Source organism: Ovis canadensis, chromosome 6 (genome assembly GCF_042477335.2).
Source record: "Ovis canadensis isolate MfBH-ARS-UI-01 breed Bighorn chromosome 6, ARS-UI_OviCan_v2, whole genome shotgun sequence".
Classification (NCBI taxonomy): Eukaryota; Metazoa; Chordata; class Mammalia; order Artiodactyla; family Bovidae; genus Ovis; species Ovis canadensis.
Window position 1 is genome coordinate 112,810,600 of NC_091250.1, and position 13,267 is coordinate 112,823,866.

General features: G+C 43.4%; 1 protein-coding gene across 3 annotated transcripts in view; it reads right to left on the bottom strand.

The window, feature by feature from the left end:
* Positions 1 to 7,007: 7,007 nt before the first annotated feature.
* The window catches only part of RASGEF1B (RasGEF domain family member 1B), a 667,380-nt gene continuing 661,120 nt past the window's right edge, over positions 7,008 to 13,267 (bottom strand). For all 3 annotated transcript variants that reach the window (XM_069594460.1, XM_069594461.1, XM_069594462.1), the window contains 3 exons: positions 12,988 to 13,111; positions 10,991 to 11,063; positions 7,008 to 8,423 (listed from right to left, as the gene is read on the bottom strand). In XM_069594460.1, the coding sequence (XP_069450561.1) occupies positions 8,399 to 8,423; positions 10,991 to 11,063; positions 12,988 to 13,111 (222 nt within the window). In that variant the 3' untranslated portion in view covers positions 7,008 to 8,398. The remainder of the gene's footprint in view (positions 8,424 to 10,990; positions 11,064 to 12,987; positions 13,112 to 13,267) is intronic.

Consider the following 13,267-nt stretch of genomic DNA (forward strand, 5'->3'; position numbering starts at 1 on the left):
TAGCAGGCTACAGTCCATGGGGTCGCAAAGAGTGGGACCGGACTGAAGAGACTTAGCACGCATGCACACATATGTCCTAATACTCTACCAGCTAGACAACCAACATGAAATGATTCTGTCAATCACACAACGGTATGAGTTGGCTTTACAAATTTAAACCTGCAAATTGCTAGCTAAAATCAGCAGACCCTGAAGAAACGCACATTTCGAAGAGGCTCCAGGGCACGGAGAATGTTAAGGTGGAGGAATGGGAGGTAGGGCTGTGCCAGCCTTGCTAGAAATAGTGTTGTCTGATACTAACAAGGCTGAGTGGCCTCCATTCATCCCCTACCCTCTAGAGCATGTGACCACCAACCTCCTGGGGTCCAGGCCCACTCCAAGCAAGGATAATGGATAGGACTCTTTGTTAAGGCAAAGAGAAGAGACTCCATAGTTACTATAGCACCTGGGGATTATGCTGAAAGAGGTGGCCAAGCTTAGTGCTGCAAGAAGGGAAACCTCTTCCACAGCCTGAAAGTAGGCTCTTATCTAACACTCGGAAATGAATTGTCTGGGGAGACTTGCTTGCTGACAAAGCAAGAGACTTTATTGGGAAGGACAGCCAGGTGGAGAACAGGAAGGTAAGGGAACCCAGGAGAACTGCTCTGCCATGTGATTTGCAGTCTTGGGTTTTATGGTGATAGGGTTAGTTTCCGAATTGCTTCTGGCTGGCCCATCAGGGTCCTTCCTGGCAGCGCATGCATCACTCAGCCAAGATGGATTCCAGTGAGGAGGATTCTGGGAGGTTGGTAGCATATGTAGGCTGGTGTTTCCGCTCTCCTTCTGACCTTTCCTGAACTCTTCTGATTGTTGGTATCTTGTTAGTTCCATATTCCTTACCAGGACCTCCTGTTTAAGATAATTCATGCAACTGGTTATCACCATGCCTGCTCAAAATGCAGGCAGTTTCAGTCAGTGGTTCCCTTGATATTAGCAGTTCCAGAACTATCTTCCTTCATACCTTCCATGTATATTAGCTGCTCAGTCCTGTCCAACTCATTGTGACCCCAGGGACTGGGGCCCTCCAGGATCCTCTGTCCATGGAATTCTCCAAGCAAGAATACTGGAGTGTGTGGCCATTCCCTTCTCCAGGGGGAATCTTCCTGACCCAGGGATCAAACCTGGGTCTCCTGCATTGCAGGCAGAGTCTTTACCACCTGAAGGGAAACCCCAGGTGCTAAGTCGCTTCAGTTGTGTCCAACTCTTTGCGACCCTATGGACTATAGCTTGCCAGGCTCTGTATGTCCATGGGATTCTCCAGGCAAGAATATTGGAGTGGGTTGCCATGCCCTTCTCCAGGGGAGCTTCACGGCCCAGGGATCAAATTTGCATCTCCTGCATTGGCAGGTGGGTTCTTTACAACTAGTGCTACCTGGAAAGCTTCTTGCCTTCCGTGAGGGCAGCGTAAAACTCCCTTCAGGTTCTTTCCAGATTAACAGAGTACAGGCTGAAAAGCTACTCAAGAAAAACCTAAGAATGATTTGCACCATAATCTGAATTCTCTGAATTCTCTGAATATAAGAAGTTCTCTTTATAAGCATACCTTGGTCATAGGACTGCATTCCCACCTCCTTATAAAGTTTAAGAGCAGAGCTAAGGGATCCCATTTATTCCACTGTGTACCTGGCCATCGCAGCATGGCTGGGTTTATCTGCAAGCCAAGTGAACACCCTGAAAGAAAAAGAGCATTTTACAAATCTTGAGCCTTTGTGGGGGCATCTAGGAACCCTGTGGGTTATCCTTATTTCCTATCTGAGTCTAAACTGCCTGAGAAAGCATGCCCTCCTGCCAGCGCTTCTCTGCCCTGCACAAAGGCCTTGACAATTTTCAAATAGGTGGCGAAGGGTTGGTGATGCCTGTTTTCCAGAATTTTATAAACTTTATTTTAAGGAGTTCAGTAATTGAAAATATCCTCCCTAGTTATCTAGTTCTATCCTTTTCCCTGATACCGATTTTAATAGCTAAATAGCTTGTAATTTCCCAAGAGAACAGACTTCCTTGATTCATTGTTTTCGTATTAGATCTTCAGTGTCTGAGTATTTCAAAAGCTCCAACACTACTAATGCTACATCTCTTCCTTAATTCTTCCACTTGCCAAAGCTTTGTCATTTACATATCCCTCTACAGTTTTCTCTCTCTTCTGAGTTGTTTGCCTGTTCCTTCCTTTGATCTTTTCTTTTTTGCACAGGTCTTCCTGGACTAGGCTTCAGGGAGCATTTGTAGCCAAAGGAGAGAAGGTATCCACACTCACACAACTGATCCATGCCTTTGCTGGTTTCTTTCCATGTAGGACTTCCTGTAAAATGTATGTCAAATTCAGGAGTCTTCAGAGGAGGTCTCCAATCATTTTTAAGATACGAAAATTGACAAAATGCAGAAGTGGACTCTGATCATCATGAGACTGAGTTTTGGTCTTTTAAGCCAAATATTGACTCATTTGTAAATGACTAGGTGTGAACAGGCACTTTATCTAAGATTTTATCTGTACAAACCAGCATAATTGCAACAGCTGCCGTGGCAAAGATATAGTCTACACAACAAAGCATTTTTGTAGTCTTTGGTCTTTGGAAACTATGCTTTCTTCATCTAGCACCTTTGAAATCACAGAACTGGACTTGCACAAAGGGAATTTTTTGGTTTCTGGTCTGGGTAGCAATCACTCTTTACCGTAAAGAACCCTATCTCTTTGTGCGGAGTTGAACTGGAGGGGGACGCTGAGCCTTTATCACTTCTTTGTCTCCAATCAAGTAGCAATTATCCTCTTATCCATTCCCTCTTCAGATACAACCAACAAAACACAAAAGAGCCAGGCAGAAAGAAAGGGTTGGCAGCACAAATGCAGGATGCTGTATTTACTTGCTAACTCACCTCTCAGTCTAGTAAGTGGAGAAAGTGCTTTCCCAAACCACAAACTCTCAGACCATGAACAGCAGACATCAGTCAATCCAGACTCATTACTTCCAGTTGAAGACACTGAGGTCCAAAAGCAGGGGAAACTTCTCCCAAAGTCCAGAAAATCTGGGGAGAGTGAGGTTTAGCCCGTAGGCCTCCCATTCTTTGGGCTTCCCAGATGGCGTTAGTAGTAAAGAACCTGCCTGCCAATGCAGGAGACATAAGAGATGCGAGTTCGATCCCTGGTTTGGGAAGATCCCCTGAAGGAGGGCGTGGCAACCCACTCCAGTATTCCTGCCTGGAGCATCCCATGGACAGAGGAGCCTAGCAGGTCACAAAGAGACTGGATCAGAATCACTCAAATTTACACTCATTTCCAAAGTCAGACTATTATAAGGGGGCTGCTGCTGCTAAATTGCTTCAGTCGTGTCCGACTCTGCGTGACCCCATATTCCCAGACAGGTAACCAGCTCCTGGATTCGACATTTTAGTACTGAGCACACATGAAGACCCCACATGGTTCACCTACGTGTACGAGGATCCATAACCGCACAGTAAAAAACTGAACAAGGCCCACAGTCCTCCCACTGCCTTGTCTCAACCAAGTGGACAAACACTGTTGAATGGACTTTCCGACAGTGACTCATCCAGGAAAAGACGATTTCATGCTTTCATTTTCTCTGAGCAGCGTAGGTGGAAAGAGGAAAAAAAAGCAAACTTGCTTTTAGGGTAGAAAGCCCACTGATTTGGTACTCTTCAAGGAACCCAAAATTTTCCTGATTATTCCGAGAAATATTTGTTCCCTTCTTCTTTACTTCTAGAAATTGTGTTCCATATACCATTACACAGAAGTCCTAACGTGTTGGATTATGTGCACATTTAAACTTAAGTTTGCCAACAACTAACCATATTTTGGGGCTTCCCAGGTGGTGCTAGTGGTAAAGAACCCACCTGTCAATGCAGGAGGCAAAAGAGATGCAGGTTTGATGATCCCTGGGTCAGGAAGATCCCCTGGAGGAGGGCATGGCAATCCACTCCAGTATTCTTGCCTGGAGAATCACGCACAACCATATTCTAAGACTGCTATCTCATGTTATCCAGAACATGAGTACACACTTTGGGCTGTTTCATTTCTCATTAGATCAAATCTTAGCGAAATGAAGGAGGGTTCAGGCTTGTGGAATGGGGTTTAAACCTGCCAAAGCCTGCTAGCACTAAAGAGGGAATTGACTACCTGTGAATGTTCTCATTGCATTAAGTAAAGAAAAAAAATGCATCCTTTAAGAGAAGTTGATTCTTAAGTATGGAATTAAGGCAGATTTTTAATTAGGGTCTATTTTGCATGGATCCGGACTTATTTGATAGTTTCAAGCCTCTAACCTCTAACAAAGGCAACGTAAGGATATCTTAATCTCCAATCCCAACCTCTTCTGTTAGCACAGAGTAGCGTCAAGTGATCTTGATGACATGAAGCAGAGAACTGAAATCTATTGCCTAATCGTTCAAACCCAGAAAAAAATTTTTGGCTTGACTTATCCAGGAAGTCCCCAATTTTCTGTTAAAACTCTGGAAGCCCAGGTCTGACAAAAGTCTTTCCTTTTCAAAATGTCTTAAGGGTAAAGCTAATAGAGTCGTCATCAGAATCTCTTTGAGTGTGATATGTTTAGTTAGTTTCCAGGTCACTAAGCACATTTTTTTCTCCAGGAAGCCAATTCAGGAATTCCTTTGAACTGTTAGCTCTCCCCACAAAAAAAAAATCAACTTTTCTAGCCCACGTTTCTATCCCCAGCGGTCCACTCTCCATCAGAATAGCAAGACACGTCTGGAATAGAGGCAGGGGCTTTTGTTGAGACAGGCCACAGGGTAAACAGAACGCACCGAAGTGGAAGGCAGAGCACCTCTATCATTTGTAGCTGATGTAACTGTAGCCTGTACAGTTGAGCAACTCAGCTTCCAAGGCTGAGCTGTGCTTTCTCAGGATTCTACATGCAGGAGGCTAACGGGCAGCAGTACAGAAAGAAGCACAAGTGTGTTAAGGGTGCAAGAGGTGCGAGAGGAAACAGCAGGGGTGTCAGAGCGGGGCCGGTGGAGACAGAAAGCTGAAATACCTTCAAAGACAGATGCAAGGCAACCCTTTTCCAATGATGTTCTTTGTTAGATGCAAGGCGGGCTACCGCTGGGGAACCTGGGCCTGTGTCCTCATACACAGGGGGTTTGTCCTCCAACACAAGGGACACTTCAAATCCTGAAAGGGGTCTCTCTTCCTTCCCCACCCAACTCAGCTTGATGTGAGGCCTCAGCTCAGAGCCCGCAGCTGAAGAATGCAGGGCGTGTCTGAACAGAACACATCAGAATCCACATTTATGGGGTGCCATTCACACTTGTGTTTACCCAGACTTCCATCCAGCCGCAGCCACGATCAAGGCACCTAGACCCAAACCCAAGGACGGCACCCGGAGGAGGATGGTGAATGACTGCCACAGCTCAGTTAGTTCCTGGTTTAAAACTGCTGGCTTATGTGGGCATGAAAACAAAAGGCACGAGAATGGTAACTCTTTCCGTGAAGAGTTACGGTTTAAACAGCCTTATAATCTCTAAAAATCCCTAATTTGTTAAGCCTCTTATCACTTTAGGAAAAAAATGTTCACTAGCCCCATTTATCTAATTCCACTCATTAGAGCTGACTCATTGGAAAAGACCCTAATGCTGGGAAAGACTGAGGGCAGGAGAAGGGGGCGATGACAGAGGAGGATAGGTTGGTTGGATGGCATCATTGACTCAGGGGACATGAGTCTGAGCAAACTCTGGGAGATGGTGAAGGACAGGGAAGCCTGGCGTGCTGTCATCCATCAGGTCGCAAAGAGTTAGACACAGCTTAGCGACTGAACAACAACGCTTTAAATAGAAAATCTTAGAGCATGTTTGCAAATTCACTGTAATGCTCAGAACAAGAGTGTCGAGGTCAGCAGCGAACTTTCTTTCTGTAAAGGATGGAGAGTAAATATCTGAGGCCTTGTGGACCATTCTCTCTGTTGCAACTATAAGACCCTGGTTTGTAGCCAAAAGCAGCCACGAGGAAGTGTGTAAGCAAGCGTGTCTGTATCCCAAAGACTTCACTTATAGATGTGGAAACTTGCATTTCATATCATTTTCATGTATCGTGAAACACTTTTTTCTCAATTCTTTCCAACAATTGTCACCTTGTGGCTCAAATAAAAGGAGGAGATTTGGGCAGCAGCCCATCATTTGCAGACCCCCCCAACGTAAGTGGTTGAAAGATGGACACGGCTGCCGTCACGGCAACACCTGCAGCATGCAGAGTGCAGGGAGAGGCAGCGGAGGGAACGGGAGGCAGTGCGGTCAGGCACCCTGCTCTTCAGACTCTAGGCCCAGCAGCAGCAGCATTCCCTGCACCCGACCCCAGACCTACAGAATCCACACCTGCAAGTCATCAAGAGCCCCCTGTTCCTCGAAAGCTGGAAGGTTATACTGAAGTCTGAGAAGGCTGGACAGTGTGATTTAAAGCCTGGGCTCTAAAATTAGAAGGTTTAGGTCAAGTCTTTGTGTCTCTTATTAGCTACATGGCCTTGAACAAATCATCATCATTATTGATGCACCTATTTCCACATCTAAAAGCGTGGGGATGATGATCCATGCCAAACATTCAGATGTATCTGGCAAGTGATGCTTATTAAAAGATGGCTCAGTGGTAAAGAATCTGGCTTTCATGCAGGAGACCTGGGTTCAGTCCCTGGGTCGGGAAGTTCCCCTGGAGAAGGCAATGGCTACCCACTCCACTATTTCTGCCTGGAGAATCCCACAGACAGAGGAGCCTGCTGGACTACAGTCCATGGGTTCGCAAAAAGTGGGTCACAGCTGAGCAACTACCACTTTCCTGTTCTGGAGACTGGGTTCAAGAAAGTCAGGAGCCACACACGTATTTCTAAAGACCACTTCTCCAAGGACAAGACACATTTCCAGCCAGTCACTTGAGTCAAATGACTGAGACTCCAGTCCCCCACCGCCCCCACCTCCCCATCAATTCCATCCATGAAAGAAAAGAAAGGCATCACAACTCCAGGCCGCAGAGTGTCAAATATATTGATGGTTGTAAAGGGACAGCTTAGAGACATTTTCGGTCTGCTGAGATGGCGTGCAGAATACAGACATGCTCTGTGTTTTGAAACCATGTCATTAAGTTTTCAAATACATCTCTGTTTTGAACATGATGTCTTGTTTTTTTCATTAGCACAGTTTACTACTCTACAGATTCTCCTAGAGTAAATAAATATAATGGCTGTTTGCAGAGCAACTACAGATTTGTTTAGATGTTTAACAAGGTGAACTATTTCACAATTAGATTGACCTCTTGAGTTAACAGCAAGATGTTTCTCATTTGTTTTGTTCACTGCTCTAGTGGGTAGGGGGCCGGGGGGAACTTTACCAATTTGTTTTCTGTTCACATGTTCAGTTGCCAACAGATTCCAAAAGGTAATGAAAAATAACAGACTGTTAAAAAATTAAATTGTAATTAGACCATGGGGTTTTTTTCCCCCAAGACTCTTACAGTCAGATAATTTAAATTTACAAGAGGAAAAAATAATACACGTCATGGAAAACTAAGTAACAAAAAAAAAACTACCAAAAAATACATCTGTAGAACACAGTGGTCAGTTGTAAACAGCTCAGAAGGGCAAAGAAAACAGACAGTCCTAGAAAGTTACGCAGTCCAATGACAAACTCTGCCTTTTTTTTTCCTAGTGGCTATTTTCCTACCACAGTGTTGAGCTTCATTATTATATTAAATAACTTATATGGGTAAAAAGGAGTTTGCTAACCAGCAGCCAACTCAAAACCTTGCAGGAAAAGGGAAGAGGGGAATTCACAACACAGCCTGAGCTCAGGGAAACCAAGTCCGAGGTTGGCTTCCAGCCAGCTTGATCCCTCTGGGGCAACGCCACTGAGCTGCAGTTTGGGATCTAAAAGGAAGGCTTGCTTCCCCTATCTTCTCTCCCTTTTTCTTTTAAGTTAACAAAGAATCATGGGCTTCCTAAGAGCCAGCCCTCAGCTGGGCAAGTCCCATTAGCAGCAAATGTTGAACCAAATTAAAAACAAAACAAAACAACAAAAAAAAACACACACATACACACACAAAAGAAAGCTCCATCCAGGTGCAGAGCTGTGATTCACATGGAAATTCCAGGAGATGAATCATTGCAGAGCTGGGACCCTCAGAGGATTCTTTCTCAAGTGTCCTCAGTGAACATTTCAGTCTCACAGAATCTGAGTCAATCTGTCAGCTGCAGGGAGCAAGGTCCCCATCTGCTCTTGAGGGAGCGTGTTTGCAGGGACTTCATGATTTTTTGGTAGCACAAGATTCCCGAACACAAAGGCCAGCCCCTTGATGATCTATGCGAAGCGGCGGTGGTGGCGGCGGCGGCGGCAGCAGCAACCAGCAGCCCGTGTGTTAAACTCTGCCCAGGAGGCTGGATCTGAGGAATGAAGAAGACACGATCAGAAGGAAGGCGGCAGATGATCTGAAGGAGGGTGAGAATCCTCACCTAACACTAGTTTTGTCTTTCCCGTGTTTGAAGCTCGATTTTAAATAGTTTACAGTAAGTCAGACAAATATCATGTGATATTACTCGTATGAGGAATCTAAGAGAATGACGCAAACGAACTGACGGACAAAACACAAACAGACACAGAAAACAAAGCAGGATTACCAAAGGCGAAAGCGGGGGGAGGGATAAACGAGACATTTTAGAGTAACATATACACACTGTCCATGCGTGCTAAGTCGCTAATCCCCTGGGATTTGCTATACTCAAGTTTGGGAATTTCTCCACATCTCTAAAGTGATAAAAGTATATAGGGTAAGTTAGAAATTCTATATTAATAATTAACTTCTTATTTTTTTTCCAGCTTTACTGAGATATGTATATGCTAAGTCACCTCAGTAATGTCTGACTCTGTGACCCTCTGGACTGTAGCTCATCAGGCTCCTCTGTCCATGGGATTCTCCAGGCAAGAATACTGGAGTGGGTTGCCATTTCCTTCTCTAGGGGGTCTTCCTGACCCAGGGATCGAACTCGCATCTCCTGCCCTGCAGGCAGATTCTTTACCTCTGAGTCATGGGGGAAGCCAACATATACACACTACTATATATAAAATAAACAACAAAGACCTATACTTAATATTTTGTAACAACCTATTAAAAATCTGAAAAAGTATCTATCTATCTATCTATATATATATATATATATATGTGTGTGTGTACACATATATAAAATCAAATCGCTTTGCTATACGCCAGAAACTAACACAATATTGTCAATCAACTATAATAAAAAATAACTTAAAAATAATTTTTAAAAAACGGACAGAAAAATATTAAGCACTGAAGTCTTTCAGATTTTCTGGGAGAACTGCTAGTCCAGGTAGGTACATCATTTGAGAATCTGTTGTTGATGTTCAGTTGCTAAGTAGTGTCCAACCCTTTAAGACCCCATGGACCGCAGTGTGTTAGGCTCCCCTGTCCTCCCTTATCTCCTGGAGTTTGCTCAAACTCATGCCTGTTGAGTGATGCTATCCAACTATCTCATTCTCTGTCATCCCCTTCTCCTCCCTGCCCTCAATCCTTCCCAGCATCAGGGTCTTTTCCAATGAGTCAGCTCTTCACATCAGGTAGACAAAGTACTGGTGCTTCAGTTTCAGCATCAGTCCTTCCAATGAATATTCAGTACTGGTTTCCTTTAGGATGGACTGGTTGGATCTCCTTGCTGTCCAAGGGACTCTCAAGAGTCTTCTCCAGCACCACAATTCAAAAGCATCAATTCTTCAGCCTTCCTTATGGCCCAGCTCTCACATCCATACATGACTACTGGAAAAACCAGAGCTTTGACTATATGGACCTTTGTTGGCAAAGTGATGTCTCTGCTTTTAATGAGCCTTAGTATCCACTTAGCATGTGTAGTTTTGCAAAGAACCATCACATACTTCTTTTTTATCTTCCTTGGGGGTGCTCTGCCTTGCCCAACACCTGCATTACCCTCAGTGTCATTGCTCAACAGCACAGGAGCATGTCCAGAGCTGTGGCAGACATGAGGGAGGAGCTAGTGCTCACCCTAAGGGCTCACAGAGCAGAACAGTAAAGAAGAAACAGCTCCAGTCCTTTGCCTGTCACCATGATTTGTTCTAACGATAATAATTCCAACGCCTCTGTACCTTATCTCTCCTCTATAAAAGGTTCAAAGAAGGCCTAAATTTTCCTTTGAAACAAAATCACACAAAAGCAAATATATCTTAGATACCCTGGTTCATAAAACCTAGCCCTGATGGAGTTTAACGAAGGCTCCCAAATGACTCTGGAAAGAAGAGAAAATGGGCCTGTTAACCTCGTACCAAAAGGCACACACTCCCAGAGTCTCTCAGTAAAAATACACAAACAGTAATTTTGGTTATAGTAATTCTATATCCTGGGCTATTTTCGCCCATTAAAGCATCTCAAGTGGTTAAAAGACAAATTCATCTATCCTAGTCTTGTTCAAAAATATTAATAGAATAACAAAATGTTTAAATTTGAAAAGATTGTGGATTATGTTTCAAGTCCTAACTCTCTCCCAAACCAAAGAGGGGACCAAGATCTAGGCAATAAGTGACACTCTCAGATTTACTAAACCAACTGGTCTTTTTTATCTCAGGTCAAATAAAATTTTAGTGTTAGAACAATTCTTATCTTTTAGATGAAGAAAATGTGTCAGAGGCCTTTGTAACACACCATGGGGAAATTTCAGTTCCTCATCCCATAAAATACTGGGAGAGAAAAAGCAGCACAGAGTCACTGTATATCTGCCAGTATTAAAAAAAAAAAAAAAGGCAATAAAACTGAAGGATGGCAATGAAGATTTCAAGCCACAAAGATTTAGTAATCAAGAGATAAGCTACAGAGAGGGCTTGCAACACACAGGCAGGGACTTCCTCCAGCAAGCACGTGGCTTTTTTCACTTAAGGCCAACATGTTTAGATTTGTACAGCAATGAGAAGCAACAAGACTCACCTTAAGGACTTCCATCTGTCTTTCTCGATATGATTTTCAGGTCCTTCACTTTCATAGGAAGCCAAGTAGAGAGCTACAATCAACCAAAAAGAAGAATGCATGAATGCCGAAGCCTTCTTCTGATACATTACCCACCTCCACTCATCCCCCATTCAACCTCAGCCAAACCCTACAGCAAAGCACACTCTTTAAAGCATCGAATTACAATTGGGAAGCTTTAGAAACACAAAACACCATTTTGCCAGGAGCCTCTAGACCAAAAAAGCAGTTGGTTAAGTAAGACAATTTATTATTATTATTTTTTAAAGGGATACTTGTGAAAGACATGCAAGTCTGACATGCCCCAGCATATCTCCCAGGTTCTATTTTTTTTTAAGTTTATTTATATATCTATGTTTGTTTTTTTTTTTTTTTTTTGATTTATTTTTGGCTGGCCTGGGTGGGCTTTTTCTCTAGCTGCAGTGAGCGGGGGCAACTCTCTGTTGCAGTGAGAGGGCTTTTGATTGTGGTGGCTTCTCTTGTTGCAGAGCACGAGCTCTAGGATGCTCAGGCTTCAGGAGCGGCAGCACGTGGGCTCAGTAGTTGTGGTTCCCGGGCTCTAGAGCACAGTGTCTCGATAGTTGTGGAACATGGGCTTAGCTGCTCCACAGCATGTGGGATCTTCAAAGACCAGGGACTGGACTCTGTATCTCCTGCATTGGCAGGCAGATTCTTTACCACTGAGCCACCAGGGAAGCCCATAACTAAGACAATTTTTGAGGCAAAAAAAAAGCTTATAAAGGCAAGCCACAGGACTGGAATATACATTCACATTTATACTCTTTACAAAAAGGAGGACTGGGATGGGGAGCCTTTTCTGCTGGATTGATTTATTTATTTGGCTGTGCCAGGTCTTAGCTGTGGCACACGGGATCTTCAATCTTCACTGTGGCACATGAGATCCAGTTCCCTGACCAGGGATCGCACCCAGGCCCTCTGTACTGGGAGTGCAGAGTCTTAGCCACTGGACCACCAGGGCTTTTAAAAAGACTCCTGGACCCCTGTTAGCTTTTAAAAAGACCTTTCAGCAGGTAAAAAGTTAGGGTTTTTAGGTCAATTTTTCACTCTTCTAATGTTTTCACTTTAATTTTAAGTCAAAAAGATTTCTAAAGCATTAAAAGCTTGGTATTAATCCTGTCTTCAGAGGTTAGTAACAATTAAACCCCCTCTGGAATAGATCTTATTAATTCAAAATGTTCTTTAGTCATTATCATAAACACTATCAATCTACCATGAGAAACAGTTAATAGTGCAATTGATTTATATAATATTAGGCTATAATAGTGGAGAAGGAAATGGTAAACCACTCCAGTGTTCTTGCCTGGAGAATCCCAGGGACGGGGGAGCCTGGTGGGCTGCTGTCTAAGGGGTTACATAGAGTCGGACATGACTGAAGTGACTTAGCAGCAGGCTATAATAGAGTAATATAATCAATCCCCAAGTCTTTTACAAACTTTAAATATCCAGTCTGTTTTTTGGGTACCCAACTACTGTTTCTGCCTCAAAGTCCCTAATGTTTTAACAGGTTAAGACTTTCCATGGTTTATTTTTTACAAATAGCAGCGGGTAGCAACTGCTTCGTTTTTCAAGTTTATCTTGAATATCAACATGTCATGAAACACCTTTTTTCTCCATTAAAGCAAGCCTGAACAAGAGGAAAAAAATCCCTCTGTAACTTTCCATTTGTGCCCCAAAGCTCTGCAGATCTAATATTATAAAAATTTTGTTTAAACACAAAAATGTACTATTTGTGCCTGAATAGTGAGTGAGTGCCTGACTCAAATATTTTAGGGATAAATCACACAGTTTTTTGTGCAATGGAAAACTGAAGATGGAGCAGGTCAGAAGACAGGTTTCATACTACATAAGGAACCAGACACCGAGCACTTAATACACTGATTTCCTGATCGTAGGGTCTACAGATCCTGGCAGCAGCCACAGCTTAATAGGCTACCCACCATCTTCACTGAAGACTGGTACTGTGAGCAGATACTGTAAGATCTTCCGGTCCCTCTCAAATGGACACTCCACTTGTTTCCACGTCATGAATTCACTCACTTGTTTGGCCAGTTCCCAAAATTTCTACAAAAGAATCAAATGAAAGTTGAATTGAAAGGCAGTTGTCAAAAATCATGAGCTCGGATGAAACCACTCCAGTTAATGTTCTCTTCTGGCTTCTAATCTTCTGAACTACATCATTTTCTTAACTTAAGAAAAATCAGCGATTGGTATTTTTAG